Source organism: Manis javanica, chromosome 14, assembly GCF_040802235.1.
Source record: "Manis javanica isolate MJ-LG chromosome 14, MJ_LKY, whole genome shotgun sequence".
In the NCBI taxonomy this organism is placed as follows: Eukaryota; Metazoa; Chordata; class Mammalia; order Pholidota; family Manidae; genus Manis; species Manis javanica.
The window spans coordinates 85,195,189-85,214,960 of record NC_133169.1 but is presented as its reverse complement, the minus strand read 5'-3'; the positions used below and the strand labels follow the sequence as shown (position 1 = coordinate 85,214,960).

Genomic DNA, 19,772 nt, shown 5'->3' with positions numbered 1-19,772 from the left:
TCAGGGCGATTTTTCATGCTTAGCCAAGAATAAAGTAGTTATGTATATGAGGGGCTGACTTACCATGTTAGCTTAAGACCTGTCTTAAGACCTCTGTTGCGGCAGGGTGGAAGCAGCACCTTTGTTGTTGTATTGCCACATGACTTGGTGGGAGAACTTTCTCACAGTAAGCATAACCCACTGTAATACTAGTAATGCTCTGTTGACGGGTCATATAGGTTGAGATCATTTGTGACAGCTTGCTGTAACATTTGTTCTAAATAGAGGTTAGCTTTTATGGGGGAATAAGCGATGAGTTGAAATTAAAAAATGTTTCCTTTTTACATGTTACTGTTATATTTTGAGGAAGGAGATTCGGAAGTAGTAACCTTGTTTTGATTGTAATAGAACACAGTGAGATTTAAAATATAGTTATATCTTTAAGAAGTCTTCTTTAAAATAAAAAAAATAATGCCCCACAGTGGGGAAGAATAGAAAGCTATTTGGTTAAAACCAATATTTATTTTACAAATCTTTTCCATTATATATTCAGTCCTTTTGGTTTCTATTTATTGTGGATTTTATTTTTCCTTCTAAAATGTTTTTTCTTTTTTGGGGTGGTTGTATGGGAGAGTGGTGAATGTTACTTTATTTTTCTAAACCTGAAGTGATTCTGTGGATCTTTTCAGTAGTGTGTGATTTTCAGATATAGGGCTCCAAAGAATGGTGTATGTCCTATTGTCATTTTCTTCTCTCACACTGTATATGCTAACTCTTTGGGGAAGAGAGGAATCTAAGAAACCTGCAGTGATAGTAATCTGTTTATTCTTCAAAGACTAACAATAACTTCACTTGTATTTTTAGGAAAGAACATTTGTCATTTGACAGTGATAAATTGTCACACATAATTCAGGTAAGAATTATTTTTCTCTTATGGTTCTAAAAAATTGACTAGATTTAATCTACCAATTATTATATCTGGCTATTTACCTCTTGGGTAGGCTTAAAGGAGATTTAAATATAGATTCTTCTCTTACCAAATATTTTATAGTTAAGCAGCAACTTTAATTTCCCACTTTGGGTTCCTAACTTTGTTTTTTCTCAGTAATTCGTATTATAACACTGCTAATTTACATTTGAAAATAGTTTGGATGGTGGGAGTGGGAACGGCTGGCTGTATAGATACAACAAACTAATAAAGACAGCACAAGGGTATGTACTGGTTGCTTTAAGCTGGGCATGAAAAGCTTCATGGTTGTAAAATGTATTCTTTATTTTAAAATACAGGATTCTAGTAGCAAGATATGCGATTTGAATGCCAACACTGAATCAGAAGTGCCAGGAGGTCAAAGTGTTGGTGTTCAAGGGGAGGCAGCATATGTCCAAATTCCACATTTAGATCTGAAGAATGTTTCAGATGGTGATAAATGGGAAGGTAATTTTTACCCCCACACATTATTTTCCTGGTAATATTATTTATAACTGAAATTATCCAAAGCATTGAAGAGACTACTTTTCTGGACAATCTTACTCATTTTGATTTTCTGTTCTCTCATATAAGAGGAGCAAGTGAGTGTTTTTATTCAAATGCACTAATGAGATTATGGGGCAACTATCTTGTACAAACTAGAAGTTCTTACCTGATCCATTTGCTTTGAAGATAAATGTTAGAACTGATTAAAAAAAAAGAAAATGCTCAGGGTAAGATTTAGTTAATTGTTAAATCAGGTGCTATTTCACATTCTTTGAAAGTCCAGTGTGTTAGGGCTTGGGGGTTCTCACCACTACGCAGAGAGCTTATCTATGACTGCCTTTTATTTATGATTATTAGGAATACATTTTTTCTTTTTTTTTTTTAGGGCTCTTGTAGGGCATTTCTGGGTAAATAGTGTACCCATATCCCTCATATCTCTGTTAGGTTGTGAAGGTTTGAGTGGGGTCCTAATAGTTTTTCAAAGGAGAGAAATTTAAATTTAATTTTAAAAAGTAAGCTATGTGGGTATATGTATTTGTCAGAACTCAGCAAATGTATATTTAAGACTTGAATTTCATTATATGTTTTTCTCTTAATCAAAAGAAGCAAAAACTAAATAGATAGTGTATTCCAGTGAATGATTTGCATACTGAAGTGGTTATGTGGGAGTGTTCCAATACCTGCAGTTTACTTTGAAGTCCATGAAAAAAATAAGATGGTTAGTGGGATAGAGAAATGTTATAAAGCAGGTATAGTAAAATGTTAATGGTCAAATCTAGGTGATTGGTATAAATGTTCATTGTAAAATTCTTTCAACTTTGCTGTGTATTTGTGTCAACTTCCAAATAAAATATTGGGGGTGAGGGAGTGGAAGCAAGCAACCAATTTGGATCCAGGAATTCTTCTGTATCATACACCTTTCTAGGTAAAGAGACAGTGAGACAATTCAGGAATCTTAGACAGTGTTATATACTTATTCACTTGGATGAAGATCCCTTGGTTGTTTCACCTTTGGCACGTTAGCTGATGACTCATGGTGGCCAGAAATGAGAAATGGCAATGCCACGACCATGGGCTCCTTTTGCCATCTCAGGTCTGCTTACCTGATCACAGTTGGAGTATTTTTATTTTATTTTTAAGATACAGCTGATTTTTTCAAAGCCCCAACCAAGCCATTGTTTGTGCCAGTCTTTACTGCTTTCTTTCCACTCCACCTTTCTTTTTTTTTTTTTGGGTTTAGATGTTTGACATGCCCAGTGGTATATTGTGTGTGTTAGACTAAATCAGTAAATTGTTTTTCATTTGCTTTGTTCTGGGTTATTCAGGACATTTGGAATTAATGAAGGCTCCTCCAAATTAGGAAATATGTTAGCATGCCAGTGGCAGTAAAGAGTAAATGTCCCTTTTAGTCTTGTATCCTGGCAGAGCCACAGAAGAGGAGTGGTGGTCAACAGAGCATGACTGGAGCAGTAGTAGGAAAAGAATCTCTAAAGATGAGGTTGGGATTCTGAGAAAGGATTTATGCTTCTTCCTCTTGGAGGATGCAGATAAATAGCCTTAGTAATCTTTGGCCTGGGGTCTTGATCTTAATTTTTAAGCATAAAGAATAATTGTTTTTCATTGTCTGAGGAGACAGGACATTCTCTGTTCAGCTCAGCTTCCTGGAGGCTTCCCCAAAGAGAAGCTCATGTCAGGCACACTTTCGTTTCCCTGGAGGAATCCACCCCTGACATCTTGTGGTAGGGAGTGGAGGTAACTATAGACTGCTGATCCCTGCTTTTCAGCGTGTGAGCTCCCTGTTAACCCACCTGGCTCGGTTGCCGTGACAAGTTCACGTGGGCCTCCCGCTGACTCCTCCAGGAATAGGGGTCAGTGACTTTCAGAGAGCCGGTGAAGTGGACATCCCAGAGAGCTTCTCAGCTGTGAACCCTGTATATGCTTGGAAGAGTGGCTGCTAGCAGGCCATGTTGTTCCTTCCAACTTTGCCACAATACAATGGCTGATTCTCTACGTCTAGGAGTTAGGATATTCTAAGTAAAAGTTTTCCTTCAGAGACTAAATTACTTTATACCTTTGATACTTTTGAGTCAGAGACGTACCTTGTTTGATACAACGCAGAGAAGTGGGAGACTTCAAATAGAGGCCTGCCTCTCTCTCTGAAGTATCTGGGCTTTGTTTTTATATTGCTCAAAGGAGAGACAACAGGATGCAGTTAGCAGGCAGGTAGTGCATGTCTGCCACCAGCATGCATTTGTAGCAGCCGTTCCAAAGGTCTTGGCTTTTAATGGAAGTGGACAACATCTTTCCTTCAGATTCTCTCCTGCTGACTCTTGAAAGAAATATGATAGGATTTTTTCAAAGAGCAAACAAAGGAAGATCTTTCCTGTCAAACCAATTATACTGAAAAGCTTCAAACTGTACCTGGTTTACTTTCCTTCATTTTTATGTTTGGGTTTTAATAAAACAGCACTACTTTGATTTTTTGCCTTGCTTGTTGAAACGGAAAGCTATGTTTATGTTTGTTTTTAAAGTTTGGTTAGTAGTAAGTAATCCTTTGAATAAAGCCTTTGAGCAGAATGCCTAACTGCTTTTAGGGAAATGTTTTTGGTATCTTTGGCTTTGTGTTAGTTATGTGTATGGTTTGTTCTGACTGTGCTGTGTGTTCACTTTAGTATTTTTTGCCATTTTTTCCATTTTATTAGCGTCATGCCCTATCACTTTTCCCCTCATTGATTTCAAAACAATGCATCTGCAGAGAGATGGGGAGGGTAAGTATGGTTCACCATAGTTTAGTTTTTTTGCCTTTTTATGATTCACTTTGTTTGCCTTTTTATTAGCCCTTCTCCTGCTGTCCCCATGTATTAGGGAGACTTTTCTGGGTTAAAAATGATACCCAGAAAAAATCATTCGTTACTTTACTCTTTTCTTAAAACAGGAGATTTTTCGGAAAATGTTTATTACCAGTTACTTATTTGCTGGGAAGCAGGTACAAGGGTTGCTTTGAAAAATCACTTTATTGCTGGGTTTATTGTGGGATTGCACGCTTTGTATCCAATTTTTAGTTATCAGATTAATTTGGGCCTTAAAAAATAAATAAGTTATGTTTTTATTACCTGGGGAAGAAAGGTAATGCTTTAAATTGCTAATGCATAAAGTTCAACTAATTACTAAAGTATTAACCCTTAGTTATTGTGTGAAGAAAAAGAAAACATCATTCTTGATTTTTGACACTGTCAAGCCATCTTTGCATCCAAAAATACTTAAAAAACTCATTTTTGCATTAGTAGCCATAGCATCAAAGTTTTAAATTGTGGTTTTGAATTAAGTTAATGTGCAAACAGAAAAGTATCATACCCCCCTGCTGCTTCCCCCTGTTAAGTAATACTTGAAGTTAATTTTGTATTTGGAGTATATTTGTGGATTTTGTGTTTATCTATATGTGGTCTGTATGTAATCAAACCTTATATGTGCAAAGACAGCATATAACATCAAACATGGTTTCATTTGAGAACATACAGGATAACTCCAATAAAATAAATGTGCTTAAGAAGGACTAGTGCTATTACGTTTTGCCTTGGTAATACTGTTGGGTGTTTAATTATTAGAATGTTATTATACATAGGAATCCTGTAAATAGAAAATAAACACAGTAGTTTAATGTTAGAGGCCAGGTGCTGTCAGGTGAGTTAGCTACTTGTTTGGAAATGTTAGAATTCTTTGGGAGCCAGGGAGCTCCATTTGGTGAGTGTTCTGTATACCATAGGGAGTGGCTTCCACTTCTTAACACAGCCACTTGACAGACAATTTATTCACCTGGTAGCATCTGGCTAACTTAAATTCCCGGTAAGGACTGATGAATGTTTACTGTTTAAATGAAAACTTTCCCCTACTTAAAAATAACATTTAATACAATTTTAAAGAGCTTGACAGTGTCCTTCTTACTTTGTGACTGTTCAGAAATTTAAGGTCTAACTCCTTATGTGAAAATAGAACCCTGGGCTAAAAAGTGAAGCTTAGACAAATTTAAACTACAGTAGCTTTTATGAAGATCCTATATCCCTTGTTTTTTTAAATTTAGTAAATACTGTATGAGCCACTACATAATGATATGATTTAAAGAACATATAGCTGATAATTGTGTGACTTGGTTCCATGTGGAACCAAGAGACCCATAGTACTATGTTTTGTGTTTGTGTTACAGAGCCATTTCCTGCGTTTAAGTCTTGGCAGGAGGACTCTGAGTCTGGGGAAGCTCAGCTTTCTCCACAGGCTGGAAGAATGAATCATGACCCTCTGGAAGAAGACTGTCCACCAGTATTATCACATTGTAGTTTAGATTTTGGGCAAAGCCAGCGTTTCCTTCACGATCCAGAAACGTTGGATTCTTCATCTAAAGCACTTTCTTTTGCTAGGTATGTGATTTTTTATGTACTTACATGAGGTGATTCCAGCTTTGCTCCAGGTCCTTTGAGAGGTTTAATCCTTATACCTGAAGTTCAAAGCTTTCTTCCTTATTTTATGAATTTCTACTTTTTGGGTCCCTAAGTTTTGAGTTCATTGAGATGCAGTGTGTGGGGTTTGCTCTCAAACAGATATTTCCTCATGGTGTATTCATTCATTCGTGGTTGATTGAAATACAGAACTCTAGGAGGGAAGCATCAAGTGGAGTTCACCAATCCTTAATGTTTTTAGTTGTCAAAACTTTAAATAGATTCTGGCTGTCCAACCTTTCTTTTGCAGTTTGAACACCAAAAGAGCCTTGAGCTGCTGTGTTATCTTTGTTTCTGCCTTTGCCAAACAACTTTTGAATGTTTTCAAATTGTTGTTTTCACCACTGTGTTAGCCAATTTTGTGGTCTATAATGCTATAGTGTAAGTTTCTTTTCACTAACAGGACTTCATTTTACTTTAAAAATATATTTATCAGAAGTAGTGTCATGTTGTTATATCAGGCCAGTAAGATACATGATGCTGGATAATTTCAATTCTTTTTTTGATTGGGTGACTTCTTTTTTATTGAAGTATAATTAACTTTTAATATACTATTAGTTTCAGGTGTACATCATGATTCAATTTTTTTCACTTTTAATTTTAATATTTTGTATTGAAGTATCATTGATATACAATCTTACATTGGTGTTAAGTATATAACACAGTGGTTGAACAGTGACCCATATTATTAAACCCTTACCCCCACTAGTGCAATTACTATCTGTCAAAATAAGAAGATGTTATAGAATCATCGGTTGTAATCTGCATGCTGTACTACCATCCCTGTGACCAACTTATATTATGATCGAAAATTTTTGTGCCCTTTTATCCCCCTTTAATTTCTCTTATGAGTATCTTACAATTTTCAGAGGTCTTTCACCTCCTTGGTTAGGTTTATTTTCCTATGTATTTTATTCTTTTTGATGCAATTGTAAATGGACTTGTTTTACTTATTTCTCTTTCTGCTAGTTTGTTGTTAGTATTGTAGGAATGCAACAGATTTTTGTATTTATTTTGTATCCTGCAGCTTTGCTGAATCCTGCTATTAGTTCTAATAGTTTTTTGGTTGGAGTCTTTAGGGTTTTCTACGTATAATATCATGTCATCTGCAAATAGTACAGTTCAACTTCTTACTTACCGACTTGGATGGCTTTAGTCTCTTTGTGTTGTCTGATTGCCATGCCTGGGATCTCCAGTAGTATATTGAATGAAAGTGGGGAGAGTGGACATCCTTGTCTTGTTCCTGATCTTAGAGGAAAAGCTTTCAGTTTTTTGCCATTGAGTATGTTAGCTGTGGATTTGTTGATGGCTTTTATTATGTGATGTATGTACCCTCTATGTCCATTTTGTTGAGAGTTTTTATCATGAATGAATGTGGACTTTTGTCAGATACTTTGTCAGCATCTGTTGAGATGATCTGGTCTTTATCCTTTTTGTGAATGTGGTGTATGACATTGATTGATTGACAGATGTACTATCTTTGCATCCCTGGAATAAATCCCACTTGGCCATGATGGATGATCTTTTTGATGTATTTTTAAATTTGGTTTGCTAATATTTTGTTGAGGAATTTTACATCTGTGTTCATCAGGGATACTGGTCTGTAATTTTCTGTTCTTGCAGTATCTTTGTCTGGTTTTGATACTAGAGTGATGCTGGCCTCATTGAATGAGTTTGGAAGTATTCCCTCCTCTTCTACTTTTTGGAATACTTTAAGAAGGATGGGCATTAGCTCCTCTTTAAGTGTTTGGTAGATTTCAGCTGTGAAGCCATGTGGACCTGGAATTTTGTCTGTTGGGAGTGTTTTTCTTACACATTCAATTTTATTGCTGGTCATTGGTCTGTTCAGACTCTGTTTCTTCCTGGGTCAGTCTTGGAAGGTTGTACTTTTCTAAGAATTTGTCATTTCTTGTAGGTTGTCCAATTTATTGGCACATAATTTTTCATAGAATTCTCTAATAATTCTTTGTATTTCTGTGGTATGCATTTTTGACTATTCATTTCTCGTTTCTGATTTTATTTGTTTACTCTCTTTTTTTCTTGATAAGTTTGGCTAGGGTTTGTCTGTTACTTATTTCCTCAAAGAAACAGCTCTTGGTTTCATTGATTTTTTTTTCTATTGTTTTATTCTTCTCTATTTACATCTGCTGGAATCTTTATTATGTCCCTTCTACTGACTGGGTTTCGTTTGTTCTTCTTTTTCTAGTTTCTTTAATTAGTCAGTTTAGACTGTTTAATTGGGTTTGTTCTTGTTTCTTGAGGTAGGCCTGTGTTGCTACATACTACCCTCTTAGAACTGCTTTTGTGGCATTCCACAAGTTTTGACCTGTTGGGTTTTTGTTTTTATTTGTCTCCATGTATTGCTTGATTTCTGTTTTAATTTGTTCATTGATCAATTGATTATTTAGAAGTATGTTGTTCAGCCTCCATGTGTTTGTGGGCTTTTTTGTTTTCTTTATGTAATTTATTGCTAGTTTCATACCACTGTGGTCTGAGAAGTTGCTTGATAGAATATAATCTTTTTTAATTTATTGAGGCTCTTTTGGGGGCCTCCTATGTGATCTGTTCTGGATAGCATTCCATGTATACTTGAGAAAAATGTGTATCTTCCTGCTTTTGGGTGGAATGTTCTGTAGATATCTAATAAGTCCATCTTATCTAATGTGTTGTTCAGTGCCTGTGTTTCCTTATTTATTTTTTGTTTGGTTGATCTGTCCATTGATGTAAGTGACATGTTAAAGCCCCTTAATATGAATGAGTTGTAGTCTATTTCCTTCTTTAGTTCTGGTAGTATTTATTTTACATATTTGGGTGCTCCTATGGAGGGTACATAGAATAACGGTTATATCCTCCTGTGGCCTGACTCCTTTATCATTATGTAATGTCTTTTGTCTCTTGTTACTTTCTTTGTTTTGAAATCTATTTGTACTGCTACTCCTGTTTTTTTCTATTACGTGCATGAAATATCTTTTTCCATCTCTTCACTTACATGTGTATTTCTTTGGGTCTAAAATGAGTCTGTTGTAGGCAGTATATAGATGGGTCTTGTTTCTTTATCCATTCTTCCACTGTGTCTCTTGATTGGTGCATTTAGTCCATTTACATTTAATATAATTATTGATAGGTATGTACTTATTGCCATTTTATTAATTGTTTTCTGGTTGCTTTTGTAGTTCCTCTCTTTTCTTCCTTTCTTATACTCTTGTTATTTGATGGTTTTCTTTAGTGTAATGCTTGAATTTCTCTTCATAAATTTTTTGTGTATCTATTACAGGCTTTTGGTTTATGGTTACCATGAGGTTCAAGGATAGCCTCCTAACTATATAACAGTCTATATTAAAGTTGATGATGGCTCTGATCAAACACAATCTAAAAGTACTTCTTTCTTCCTCCTCTACATTTTATGTATTAGATGTTATAATCTGCATTTTTTGTGTATCTCTTGACTGATTTTGTGAATAGTTGTTTTTACTGCTTTGTTTTGGTTTTAATTTCATACTTGCTTGGTAAGTAATTGTCTACTACTTTTACTGTGGGTTTATTTTCACTGGTGAAAACTATTTAGGCTAAAGGACATTTACATCTATAGAAGTCCTTTTAACATGTCCTCTAATGCCATTTTAGTGGTTATAATCTTCACCCTTCATTTAGCTGGGAAATGCTTAATCTCTCCTTCAAATTTGAATGCTAATCTTGCTGGGTAGAGGATTCTTGGTGGAAGGTTCTTCTGTTCCAGTACATTAAATATTTCATGCCACTCCCTCCTGGACTGTAATGTTTCTGCTGAGAAGTCTGCTGATAGCTTGATGGGGTTCCCTTATAAGTTATCTTTTTTCTCCCTCTGGCTGCTTTCAATATCCTCTTGTTTCCTTAATCTTTGTCATTTTAATTATCATATGTATTGGTGTTGTCATTCTGGGGTTTCTTCTGTTAGGGGCTCTCTGATCTTCCATGACCTGGGTGTCTATTTCCTTCCCCAGATTGGGTAACTTTTCAACATTACTTCCTCACAGAGACTTTCTGTTCCTTTGTCTCCTCTTTTTGGTACCCATATTATGTGAATATTGTTTTGTTTGGAGTTGTCAACAGCTCTCTTATTATTTCTTTCCTAGAGTTTTTATTTTCCTCTCCTTCCCTCAGCTTTATATTTTGCAGGGTTAATTGTTCCTCTTCTGTAATTTCCATCTCATTGATTGTCTCCTCTACTTGCAGTAATCTATTCTTTATTACCCCATTGTATATTTCATTTCGATTACTGTATTCTTCAGCTCTGAGTAGCTCTTTTTCATCTCTTCTGTTTCTTTGTTGAAGTCTTCCCTGAGATCTTCAATACTTTTCCCCAGATCAGTGAGCATATTTATGACCATTACTTTGAAATCTTTATGAAGAAGATTGGTGATCTTTGTTTCATTTAGTCCTCTTTTAGTGCCTTATCCTGTAGTTATGTTTGGAACATATTTTTCTGCCTTCTCATCTCATTTTGTCAGGGATTCTATATTTAATGGATCTGGTATGCTTCCTGGTCTCGAGTAATGGCTTTATTTGAAGGTGTCCTGTGGTGTCCAGAAGTTCAAGACTCTTTATTCTCCAGTTCCTAGTTGTCCTTTGCAGTGGAGACCCAGTTGCTATTGGTGGGAAATGGGCAGGGCTGCCTTTCTGTCTGTCTGTTGTCTGTGGTCTAAGATTGGCGAGGTTGGCAGTTTGCTTCAGTCGGTCCTTGAGCAGAGCAGCAGTGCTTCTTCTGGGATCATTGTGAACAGGGCTGCCCCTTCCTTATCCTATAAGAATGGCAGCACTTCTGGGCTAAAGGGGTAGGTGGGTGGTCGTACAGCTTTGGGGCAGGCGCAAGTTGCTTAGTTGTGTGGCAGCAGAGGGTTGTGTGGTGGCAGGGGGCACATGGCATTGGACTAAGCTGTCTTGGAGGAGGAAGGAGTGCTTGGAGCTGGCTCCTGTAGGAGGCAGGGTTAGAATGCTGGGAAAGCCTCCTTCTGCTTGCCAGGCAGCAAAGTCTGATGCCAATGGGCCCAATGGGCTGGTGCAAGAGCTGTGTGCAGGGAAGCGCCTCCAGCCTGAACTGCCAACAGGAAGGATGGAGCGTTCGGGGTTCCTGCGAGCTTCCAACCTGTTGGGCTAATGAGGGTTTGGGGTAGTATTGTCCACCTACCCTTTCTACTGCGGAGAGAGCTCCATCCAACCCTCAACCCTGTGGCCCCCTCCTGCTGCTGGCAAATCTTTCAGACTGCTGCTTCTGTTTTGGGTCTCAGCGGGACTGGTGGAGCACGCCTCTCCTCCACAAGTGGCAGGAGTCAGCCTCCCAGAGTGCTCCGACTGTCCCTAGTGTCCAGCTCTGTTAATCACCAGAACCCAGTGCAATGTGTACTTATGTTCCCAGAGCAGATATCCAGGGCTAGATATGCAGAGTTCCTGGTTGCATGTCCCCTCCCTACTCCGTTTCTCTTCCTACCACCTGTGGGCTGGGATGGCGGAAGGGCTTGGGTCCTGACTGATCATGGCACTGCTACTTTACCCTTCTCTGTGTGATCGTCTCTTCTTCACCAATATAGGTGTTCTGTTTTATATTCGCAGGTCGTTTTCAGGGTTAGTTGTATTTGCTGTAGTTGTGTCCTTGGTGTGTATGTGGGAGGAGTTTTCTGCTTTGCCTTCCGAACCCTGCCATATTTTCCTTCTGCCCAATGATTCAGTATTTTTATACAGGATGACATGATCCCCATGATAAGTTGAGGTGTTTTTTAATATACAATAATAATAGTATTATACACAGCAATAATAATAGTATTAACTCCTTTTAGGTTCCCAGACCCAATTCCAATGTGCATGTGTTGGGGGAGGGGGTCTTACCATGCACAGCACCAAGCAATTCTCAAACACCAGCAGGGTGTTTGAGAGCTCAATTCTGACGTTATCTCCCCAGAGATAGCACCAGATTTCCTAGGTTAAGGGCTCTGTCCTACAAGACTGTCCATCACCCCGCACTCCAGACACCAGTCACAAGCCCCAGGCTCTTACTTGTGCTTCTGACCTACTGGCTACAGATTGGAGGTTCCAATGACTTCCCCCTTAGGTTTGATGAATTTGCTAGATCAGCTCCCAGAACTCAGGAAAACATGTTTGCCAGCTTAATAAAGGATACTGTAAAAGATACAAGTTAACTGACAGATGAATAGATACACAGGGCCAGGTCCCAAATAAAGGAGCTTCTGTCCTCCTGGAGCTGGGGGCCTGGCTCAGTGGCACTTTGAGGTGTTCTGGTTCCCCAAGTGTAGAAGTCTCTCCAACTGAGAAGCAGGATCCAAGAGGGCAAGACGCTCTTCTCCTGGGTCTTTGCAAGGGCTTCATTGCGTATCCCGATTGACTACATCATTGGCCATTGGCTGAGTCAGCCTCCAGCCCCTGCCTTTGGGTGGGGTCCAAAAGTCTTCCATTAACATGGCAAGGCACCCACTTCACCTTTAAGGCTTTGAAGTGTTTTCAGGAACTTTGGATAAAGAACAGATACACCTGGGAAATATATATTTGGTCATATAAGTGACCAAATTTGTGTTTTTTATAACTCATTATATCACGTGAATCTATTTACCTACCATCTGTGATAACTTGGAAATTTAACATAGTGTTTGCCTCTCATTTCAATTCAGGATTCGAAGATCATCTTTTATTTCAAAAGATGAAAAAAGAGAAGACAGAACACCATATCAGTTGGTCAAGAAACTTCAAAAAAAAATCAGACAATTTGAGGAACAATTTGAAAGGGAAAGAAATAGCAAGGTGAGTCTGTAGTATTGCCCAGAATCAGGTAGATCTGGGAAGAGGTTCTTTGGACAGCATTGATCCATCTCTTTATGGGAGAGATAAGAAATCTGAGATGCCCAGAAAAATAGTGATCATGTAGATCTGAAATTATATAGATCCTTTTCCTCTTGATTTCCATGCCAGTATTCTTGCAATTGAACATTGTAGCTTTTTATTTCCATTGGTAAAACAGCAATTAATTTCCATTGACATATTATATTAATGCTATTTCTGCTCCCCCCAAAACTGCAATACCAAGGGTGGTGGGGAGATAGGGAGGTAGAGATATTTAATAATTAGAACATGTGAAGTGGAAAGAGTCCTATACGAGTCAGAAGACCCATATTCATACTGGCTTCTGCCAGTTGCTTGAGTCTGCTCTCAGAGAGCTTTGCTTAATATTCTGCCCTGGCTACTTAAAATAAGGTAAAATGAAATGAGGATTCAGTGAAATCTCTGCTGTGAGAACTCAAAATGTTATTTGGGCATAAATTAACATAAATATTGCTTACCCACGGAAGGGTCAGTGATTGTGCTCCTTAATTTTTCAGCCTTCCTACAGTGATATTGCAGCCAACCCAAAGGTTTTAAAATGGATGACAGAGCTTACTAAACTGCGGAAGCAAATTAAAGGTATGAAATGTGCTCTTTTTGTAATATATTTGCATTTTAAAAATACTCTTTCTAATGTCTGAGAATCATGGTTATAATATTTGATAATTTGAATCTTGTATGTTGTTTGGCAAGAACAAAAGTTTCCATTTTTTTAAATATTCTTTTTGTTGTGGTCATAGTTGTGGTACTATATTGTATTCTTCCAGATGTCTTTCCTGTGTTTTTATTAGTAATATTCTTTTGAAAGGTGCCCCAGATTATATATTCAATGATGATTATCATATTATAAAATTTATCTGAAATATATTTCAAATATAAAGCAATTTGGTTTTTGGTAGGTATTTCATTAAGATTTTTTTGGTGGGTATTTCATCTAAGACTAAGACTATCTAATCATAATGAACTACTAATACTACAAAGACTAAAGTGTAAATCTTCTTGAATTAAAAACTAGGTCATGTGTTACGGGTGTCAGCCCGGTACAGCCGTTGCTAAGGTGTATTTACGCCGTCTCACAAAGGCTGCCTTTGTCAGTCCCATCCAGTGTAGTTGCTCTTCCCCAAAGCACGTTCCTTTTAGCACTGTGACACCGTTCTATTTTACCCTTTTTTAACACTTAGCACTCTTTTAAATTACTTTATGAATGTGGCTACTTGGTTTTTGTTTTAACTTCCCTAAAAATGTACTTCATGAAAACAGAGCATATCTGTTTATAACTACAGGTGACCCTTGAACAATATGAGTTTTGACTGCACAGGTCCACTCATACATGGATTTTTTTCAATAAATTAATTTGGAATTTTTTTGTAGATGTGTGATAATTTGAAAGAAGTTCTCTTTAGCTTACTTTATTGTAAGAATACAGTATGTGATACCTGTAACATACAAAATAATGTGTTAATTGATTGTTTATGTTATCTATAAGGCTTCTGGTCAACAATAGGCTCTTAGTAATTAAGTTTTTGGAGAGTCAAAAAAGTTACAGCAGGTTTTTGACTGCGTGACATTTGGGGATTGGCACACTCCCCTCCTGCCCCCAACTTTGTTCACAAGGGTCAGCTGTACTGTATCTCCAGTGTTGACGAGGGCATCTTATTTTATAGTAGGTTTTCTATGAATATTGATTGAAAGAATGAACAGTATAGTCCTCTTACTATATATAAAATTTACTATTTTTCATACACTGAACCTATATATAATTTAAATATTTCATGTGACCTTGAAATACCTGAGCCGGTGAGTTATTAATGGATGCTTTCTTGCTGCATATCTTGCTGACTCTTTTGACTTACTTGCATTAGCTGAAATCAACATGACTGATCTGTACTCTTGGTTCTGAACTGTAGATGCAAAACACAAAAGCTCTGATGGAGAATTTGTACCTCAGACACGTCCACGTAGTAACACTCTTCCAAAAAGCTTTGGATCTTCTCTAGACCGTGAAGATGAAGAGAATGAGGATGAATCCAGAGTCATTCAGAAGGAGAAGAAGCCATCTAAGGAAGCAACACTTGAACTTATTCTGAAAAGACTGAAAGAAAAACGTGTTGAGAGGTGTCTTCCAGAGGATATCAAAGTAATCTTGAGCTATGGTGTTTGCCCAGACTAGCCTTTAGAGTCCCTGAAACAAAATAGTTACCACAGTGGCATAGAGCAACCTAGGTAATCTGGCTGATCTGAGTCTGCTCCCCAGGTTTGCAGATACAGAAACATGTGTTCATCAGCATACCAGAAGTGCCTGATGATTCTGGGACTGAGTCACAATGATGAGACTAAAAAACTGGAATGCTGATCTGTTCATTTATATTGGAGGCAACTGTCAAGATGAGTGTTTAAAAGAGCATAACCTACGTAATTTGGATCCTTAATAGTTATATGTATTGAGCTCTTAGTTTTTGCAAGTCCTTGACTGGTTATATTATGTGCATTCTGCCACTGAGTCCTTACAGCAGACCTGTGACTTATGTAGATATGATCATGTTCATTAAAATAGTAAAACAGTAAAACAGTATGGTAATTATAAGGGTTAGATGAATGAATTTTTTTGAAGGACCATTACTCAGTAAAGCACATACCTACGGAAGTCCTTGTCAAAGCCCTTGGCCACACAAATAATTTACTAGGTGAGTTTACTTGGAGAGTAGACAGATGGTCTCAGGTGAACTCTTATCCAGGCAATGATGAGACCTGACAGTCCTGTCTTGACACCAGAGTACACCTTTCTCATGATTTAAATGTTGGAGTCCTTCTCTCCTTTGAACAGAGCTGGATTAGAAAATCTAATGTCTCCCTTCTCCAGCTTTTCTTGTTTTTTGATTTCGTGTTAGAAACCAACCTCTTTTCCCTTCCACCCCATGTTCTGTAAACTATTTTGATAGAATTAGCTCTGTTCAAATTAATTAGCTTGGGCTTAAGGTTCAATCTTGAGGTTGAAATCACGTGTTTCACAGAGTCTACACACACCTATCCTCTACTGAACTGACATAATGTAAAGAGTGATACTTGTTATAGGAAGATACTATCTAGTGTTTTTTTTTTAAACCTGAAATTTCATACTGATGAGAAAGAGTACTAGTATCTAGTCCTGGGACTAAGTAGAGAGTTTATTTGGTCTAGTGTTAAAGGGCGTTCTGTGAAACACTGGTTCATTGGGAGGTTAAAAGGTGATTTTAACCTCCTTTTAATTTGGGATGCCCTGCCTACTATGCCATTTAGAGTACTAAGAGATCTGAGAAGATTAAAGCAGCATAAAGTGCAAGATAAAGGGAGACTGAAGTCATAGAGCAGAAGTCTAAGGTCACAAATCAACATTGTTATGCTTTTCCCAGTATACCTCTGCAAGGTTCTCTTACTAGTTTAGAAGAAATATTGGATTATAAGACCTGTGTGTGTGTGTATGTGTTTTGTGGGTGTTTTTACACACACAAAATTATAGTTATAATGACAATAAAAGACTGCAAAATTAAATAAGATAATAGGCATTTACGTGTGCTTATTGTGTGCTAGGTCTGCATGTTACAAACGCCTCTGCAACATACTCAGTCCTCTTTGGGTCCTGTGACATATCTCCATTTTACGTATTAGAATATTGAACAAAAAGGCGTTTTATGTAATTTATTCAAGGTCACTAAGCCAGTATTTTTTTTTTTAATTGATATACAGTCTTATGAAGGTTTCACATGAGCAATGGTGTGGTTTCAACATTCATCCGTATTATCAAGTGCCCCCCCACCCCCACCCCATTGCAATCAGTGTCCATCAGCATAGTAAGATGACTAAGAAAGTATTCTTAGATTTAAAAAAAAAATATATATATATATATATATATATAAATCGGGCCACCAAAGGGGGTTGGTACCTACATATTAGAAGACCAAATTCTACAGGAGACTGAAAATGTTGCCTGCAAATCCATAAGCAAAGGATGTATTCTTATTAGCCTTGGCTACAGTGGTAATGGGCTGCTCTTCCAACCTAATTATTTACATTTTGGGAGTGAAGAGAATAATGATGGTGCCAATGGGGGTTTTTGTTTTGTTTTTGTTTACTCTAGAAAATGACAAAAGATCATTTGGTAGAAGAGAAAACCTCTCTCCAGAAAAGTCTTCTTTACTATGAAAGTCAACATGGAAGACCGGTAATGTCTCTTTTGCTAAAAATATTTGATTTTATATCCTAAGAAAGATGAATCACTTCTGGGGCCCACATCTTTGGAGTTGTTTTATAGAGCATTGTTCCCTACATTTGGGGGATTGCCTACTTAAAATAATTTTTTAAAAATCGGGGGGAAAGTCATATTGCTGAATGTTTTGGACATTTTAGCTTTCTGATGACTAGGTAATTTCGCTTTTTCTTGCTTCAGGTGACCAGGGAGGAAAGGTACATTGTTAAACCTCTGTATGATAGATACAGGCTTGTAAAACAGATGCTGACAAGAGCTAGCATCACTCCTGTCCTTGTAAGTAAAACATGAAAATACTCATCTAGTTCATTTTACCAAGATCCACTCTTTAAAAAAAATTATTATGGTGACTTAATGGAGAAATACACAGCCAAGGTAGCAAGAATTATATATGTAAGGTGAGGTTACTTCTTTTAAAAGAATAGAAAATTAATAATAAGTGCCTATTCCTATCTCCCAGGCACTTTTATAAGCATTTTTTATGTATGATTGATTATGTCATTAAAGACTGACAAGTTAAGTCACAACAGGTAGCAGACGATAGCCTCATTTCACAGATGATGAAACTGAGGCCCAGGAGTGATGTGCCCAGGGGGACCTATTTTGTATAATTAAAAAACCTGCGCTTCAGACCACTGTCCTGTTTCTTTCCATTTAAATTCACAACTTTGAAAATAAACCAGTTTTCTGATGGCTGTCATCATGATGTTGATGTAATAGTAATATTCATTTTTTTCAAGTTCACCTTATCTTAATGAAAAAGTGTATTTAAACAATGCTTATTCATACTAGTGTACATTCTTTAGAGAAAAATGGAAACTCTAATACTGAGGTGCAAATTAAGTGCCATCCCCAAACCAACCATTAGATAGTATGGCTCTCGATTTCTCTCAGACTCAAATAGGAAACAGTATGTAGCCCATTCTGCATCGTCTAGTAGGAGTTAATTCACTGGAGCTTCGTGTGCTTAGGCATGAATATGATTTTTATGTTGATAGTCACTTGCTTGAGGATTTCCTTCAGGCACTGACTACCTGACTACTCATTATTAGAAAGTTTACATTGGCATCTGAGCCCTTTTTATTTAGCCTGTATAAAATGATTATTTTTCAGTTGGCTGTTTTTTTAGTTGGTCATCTCAATCCTACTTTATTTAGATACAATCAGTTTTCTTTGAACAAGAAAATCCTGTATAGTTTATGTTCTTGGCATTTAGGACAGTTAATTTAATTCAGCTTTGTCCTTTGATTACAGGGTATTTTTGTGTGTTACTGACATTTGCATAATTCCATGATAGTATAGTTTTTGAATTTTTATGAAAACCATCTTAGAATTCCACAAGTTTGTTTTTAAAAAACTGAGTCTGAGGAAATATTTCTAGTTCTTCTCATGGACTCCTCCTAAATACAACTATCATAAAGAAATTTGAAGTCTAAAAGTTAAGGCAAGACAATTTGATAGAAGAGTAGTTTTTTCCAAACAAATGGTGCTAGGATAACTGATATGCACATGCAAGAAAAGATACATTTAGACCCTTATCTTACACAAAATTTAACTCACAATGCATCATAGTCCTAAATAGGGGAGCTAAAACTATGAGAAATAGAGGAACAAGTCTTTGTGACCTTGTATTAGGCAGTATTTTCTTGGATAGGACACCAAAAACAGTGACAAAAGAAAAAATTAATTGGGCTTTATTAAAATTAAAAACTTTTGTCCATCAAAGGACACAAAGTGAAAAGAGAACCCACAGAATGGGAGAAAAATGTTGGCAAGTCATGGATCTGATAAGGGATCCAGAATATATAAAGAACTCTACAATTCAATAATAATAAGATGTAAAACCCAATTTAAAAATGGGCAAAGGATTTGAATAAATATTTCAAACGGCCAGAGAAGATGTATAAATTGGCTATTAATCCCATGAAAAGATGTTCAACATCATTAGTAGGAAGTACAAATAAGAATCACATTTAGATATAACTTAGACCCATCAATATTGTTGTAATCAAAAAGACAATAGTGTTGGCAAGGATATGGGGAAATTAGAACCCTGATGAGAATATAAAGTGGGGCAGCCACTTAGAAAAATAGGCAGTTCCTCAAAAGTTTAAACATAAAATTACTGTATGGCCTAGCAGTTCTCCTCCAAGAGGAAGTATATGGCCGAGAGAATTCAAAATATGTTCACACAAAAACTTATACACAAATGTTCATAGCAGCCTCTCGTAAGAGGCAAAGTGTAGAAACAACCCAAATATCCAGCAACTGGCAGATAAAATGTGATACATCCATATAATATTTATTCATACTCCATATATTCATTCGTAAAAAGGAATGGAGTACTGATGCGTACTATATAACATGGATGAACCTTGAAAACACTTAGGCTAAGTGAAAGAAGCCAAACACAAAAGACCGCATGGTATATGATTCTATTTACATGAAACACATAGATCAGGCCAGCCCATAGAGACAGAAGGTAGATTCATTTGTTTTTCCCAAGGGCTGTGGTGTAGAGGGCAAATAAGTAACAGCTAATGAATGAATACAGGGTTTCTTCTGTGAGTGATGAAATGTTTTGGAATTAGATAGTGGCAGTCGTTGCACAACTTTGTGAATGTACTAAAAACCACTAAATTGTACACTTTTAAAGAGTGAGTTTTATGATATGTTAGTTATATCTCAATGAAGCTGTTATTTTTTTAAATAGAGTATAAAG

The 19,772-nt window shown here is 36.8% G+C and overlaps 1 protein-coding gene across 9 annotated transcripts in view; it reads left to right on the top strand.

The window, feature by feature from the left end:
- FAM13B (family with sequence similarity 13 member B) overlaps positions 1 to 19,772 on the top strand; it is a 98,377-nt gene that overhangs the window by 73,714 nt on the left and 4,891 nt on the right. For 4 of the 9 annotated variants that reach the window (XM_073221680.1, XM_073221681.1, XM_017669995.3 and 1 more), the window contains 9 exons: positions 844 to 892; positions 1,267 to 1,414; positions 4,156 to 4,221; positions 5,655 to 5,865; positions 12,600 to 12,729; positions 13,305 to 13,386; positions 14,715 to 14,944; positions 16,922 to 17,005; positions 17,231 to 17,326. In XM_073221680.1, the coding sequence (XP_073077781.1) occupies positions 844 to 892; positions 1,267 to 1,414; positions 4,156 to 4,221; positions 5,655 to 5,865; positions 12,600 to 12,729; positions 13,305 to 13,386; positions 14,715 to 14,944; positions 16,922 to 17,005; positions 17,231 to 17,326 (1,096 nt within the window). The remainder of the gene's footprint in view (positions 1 to 843; positions 893 to 1,266; positions 1,415 to 4,155; positions 4,222 to 5,654; positions 5,866 to 12,599; positions 12,730 to 13,304; positions 13,387 to 14,714; positions 14,945 to 16,921; positions 17,006 to 17,230; positions 17,327 to 19,772) is intronic. The other 5 variants (XM_073221682.1, XM_073221685.1, XM_073221686.1 and 2 more) reach the window with 3 other exon arrangements.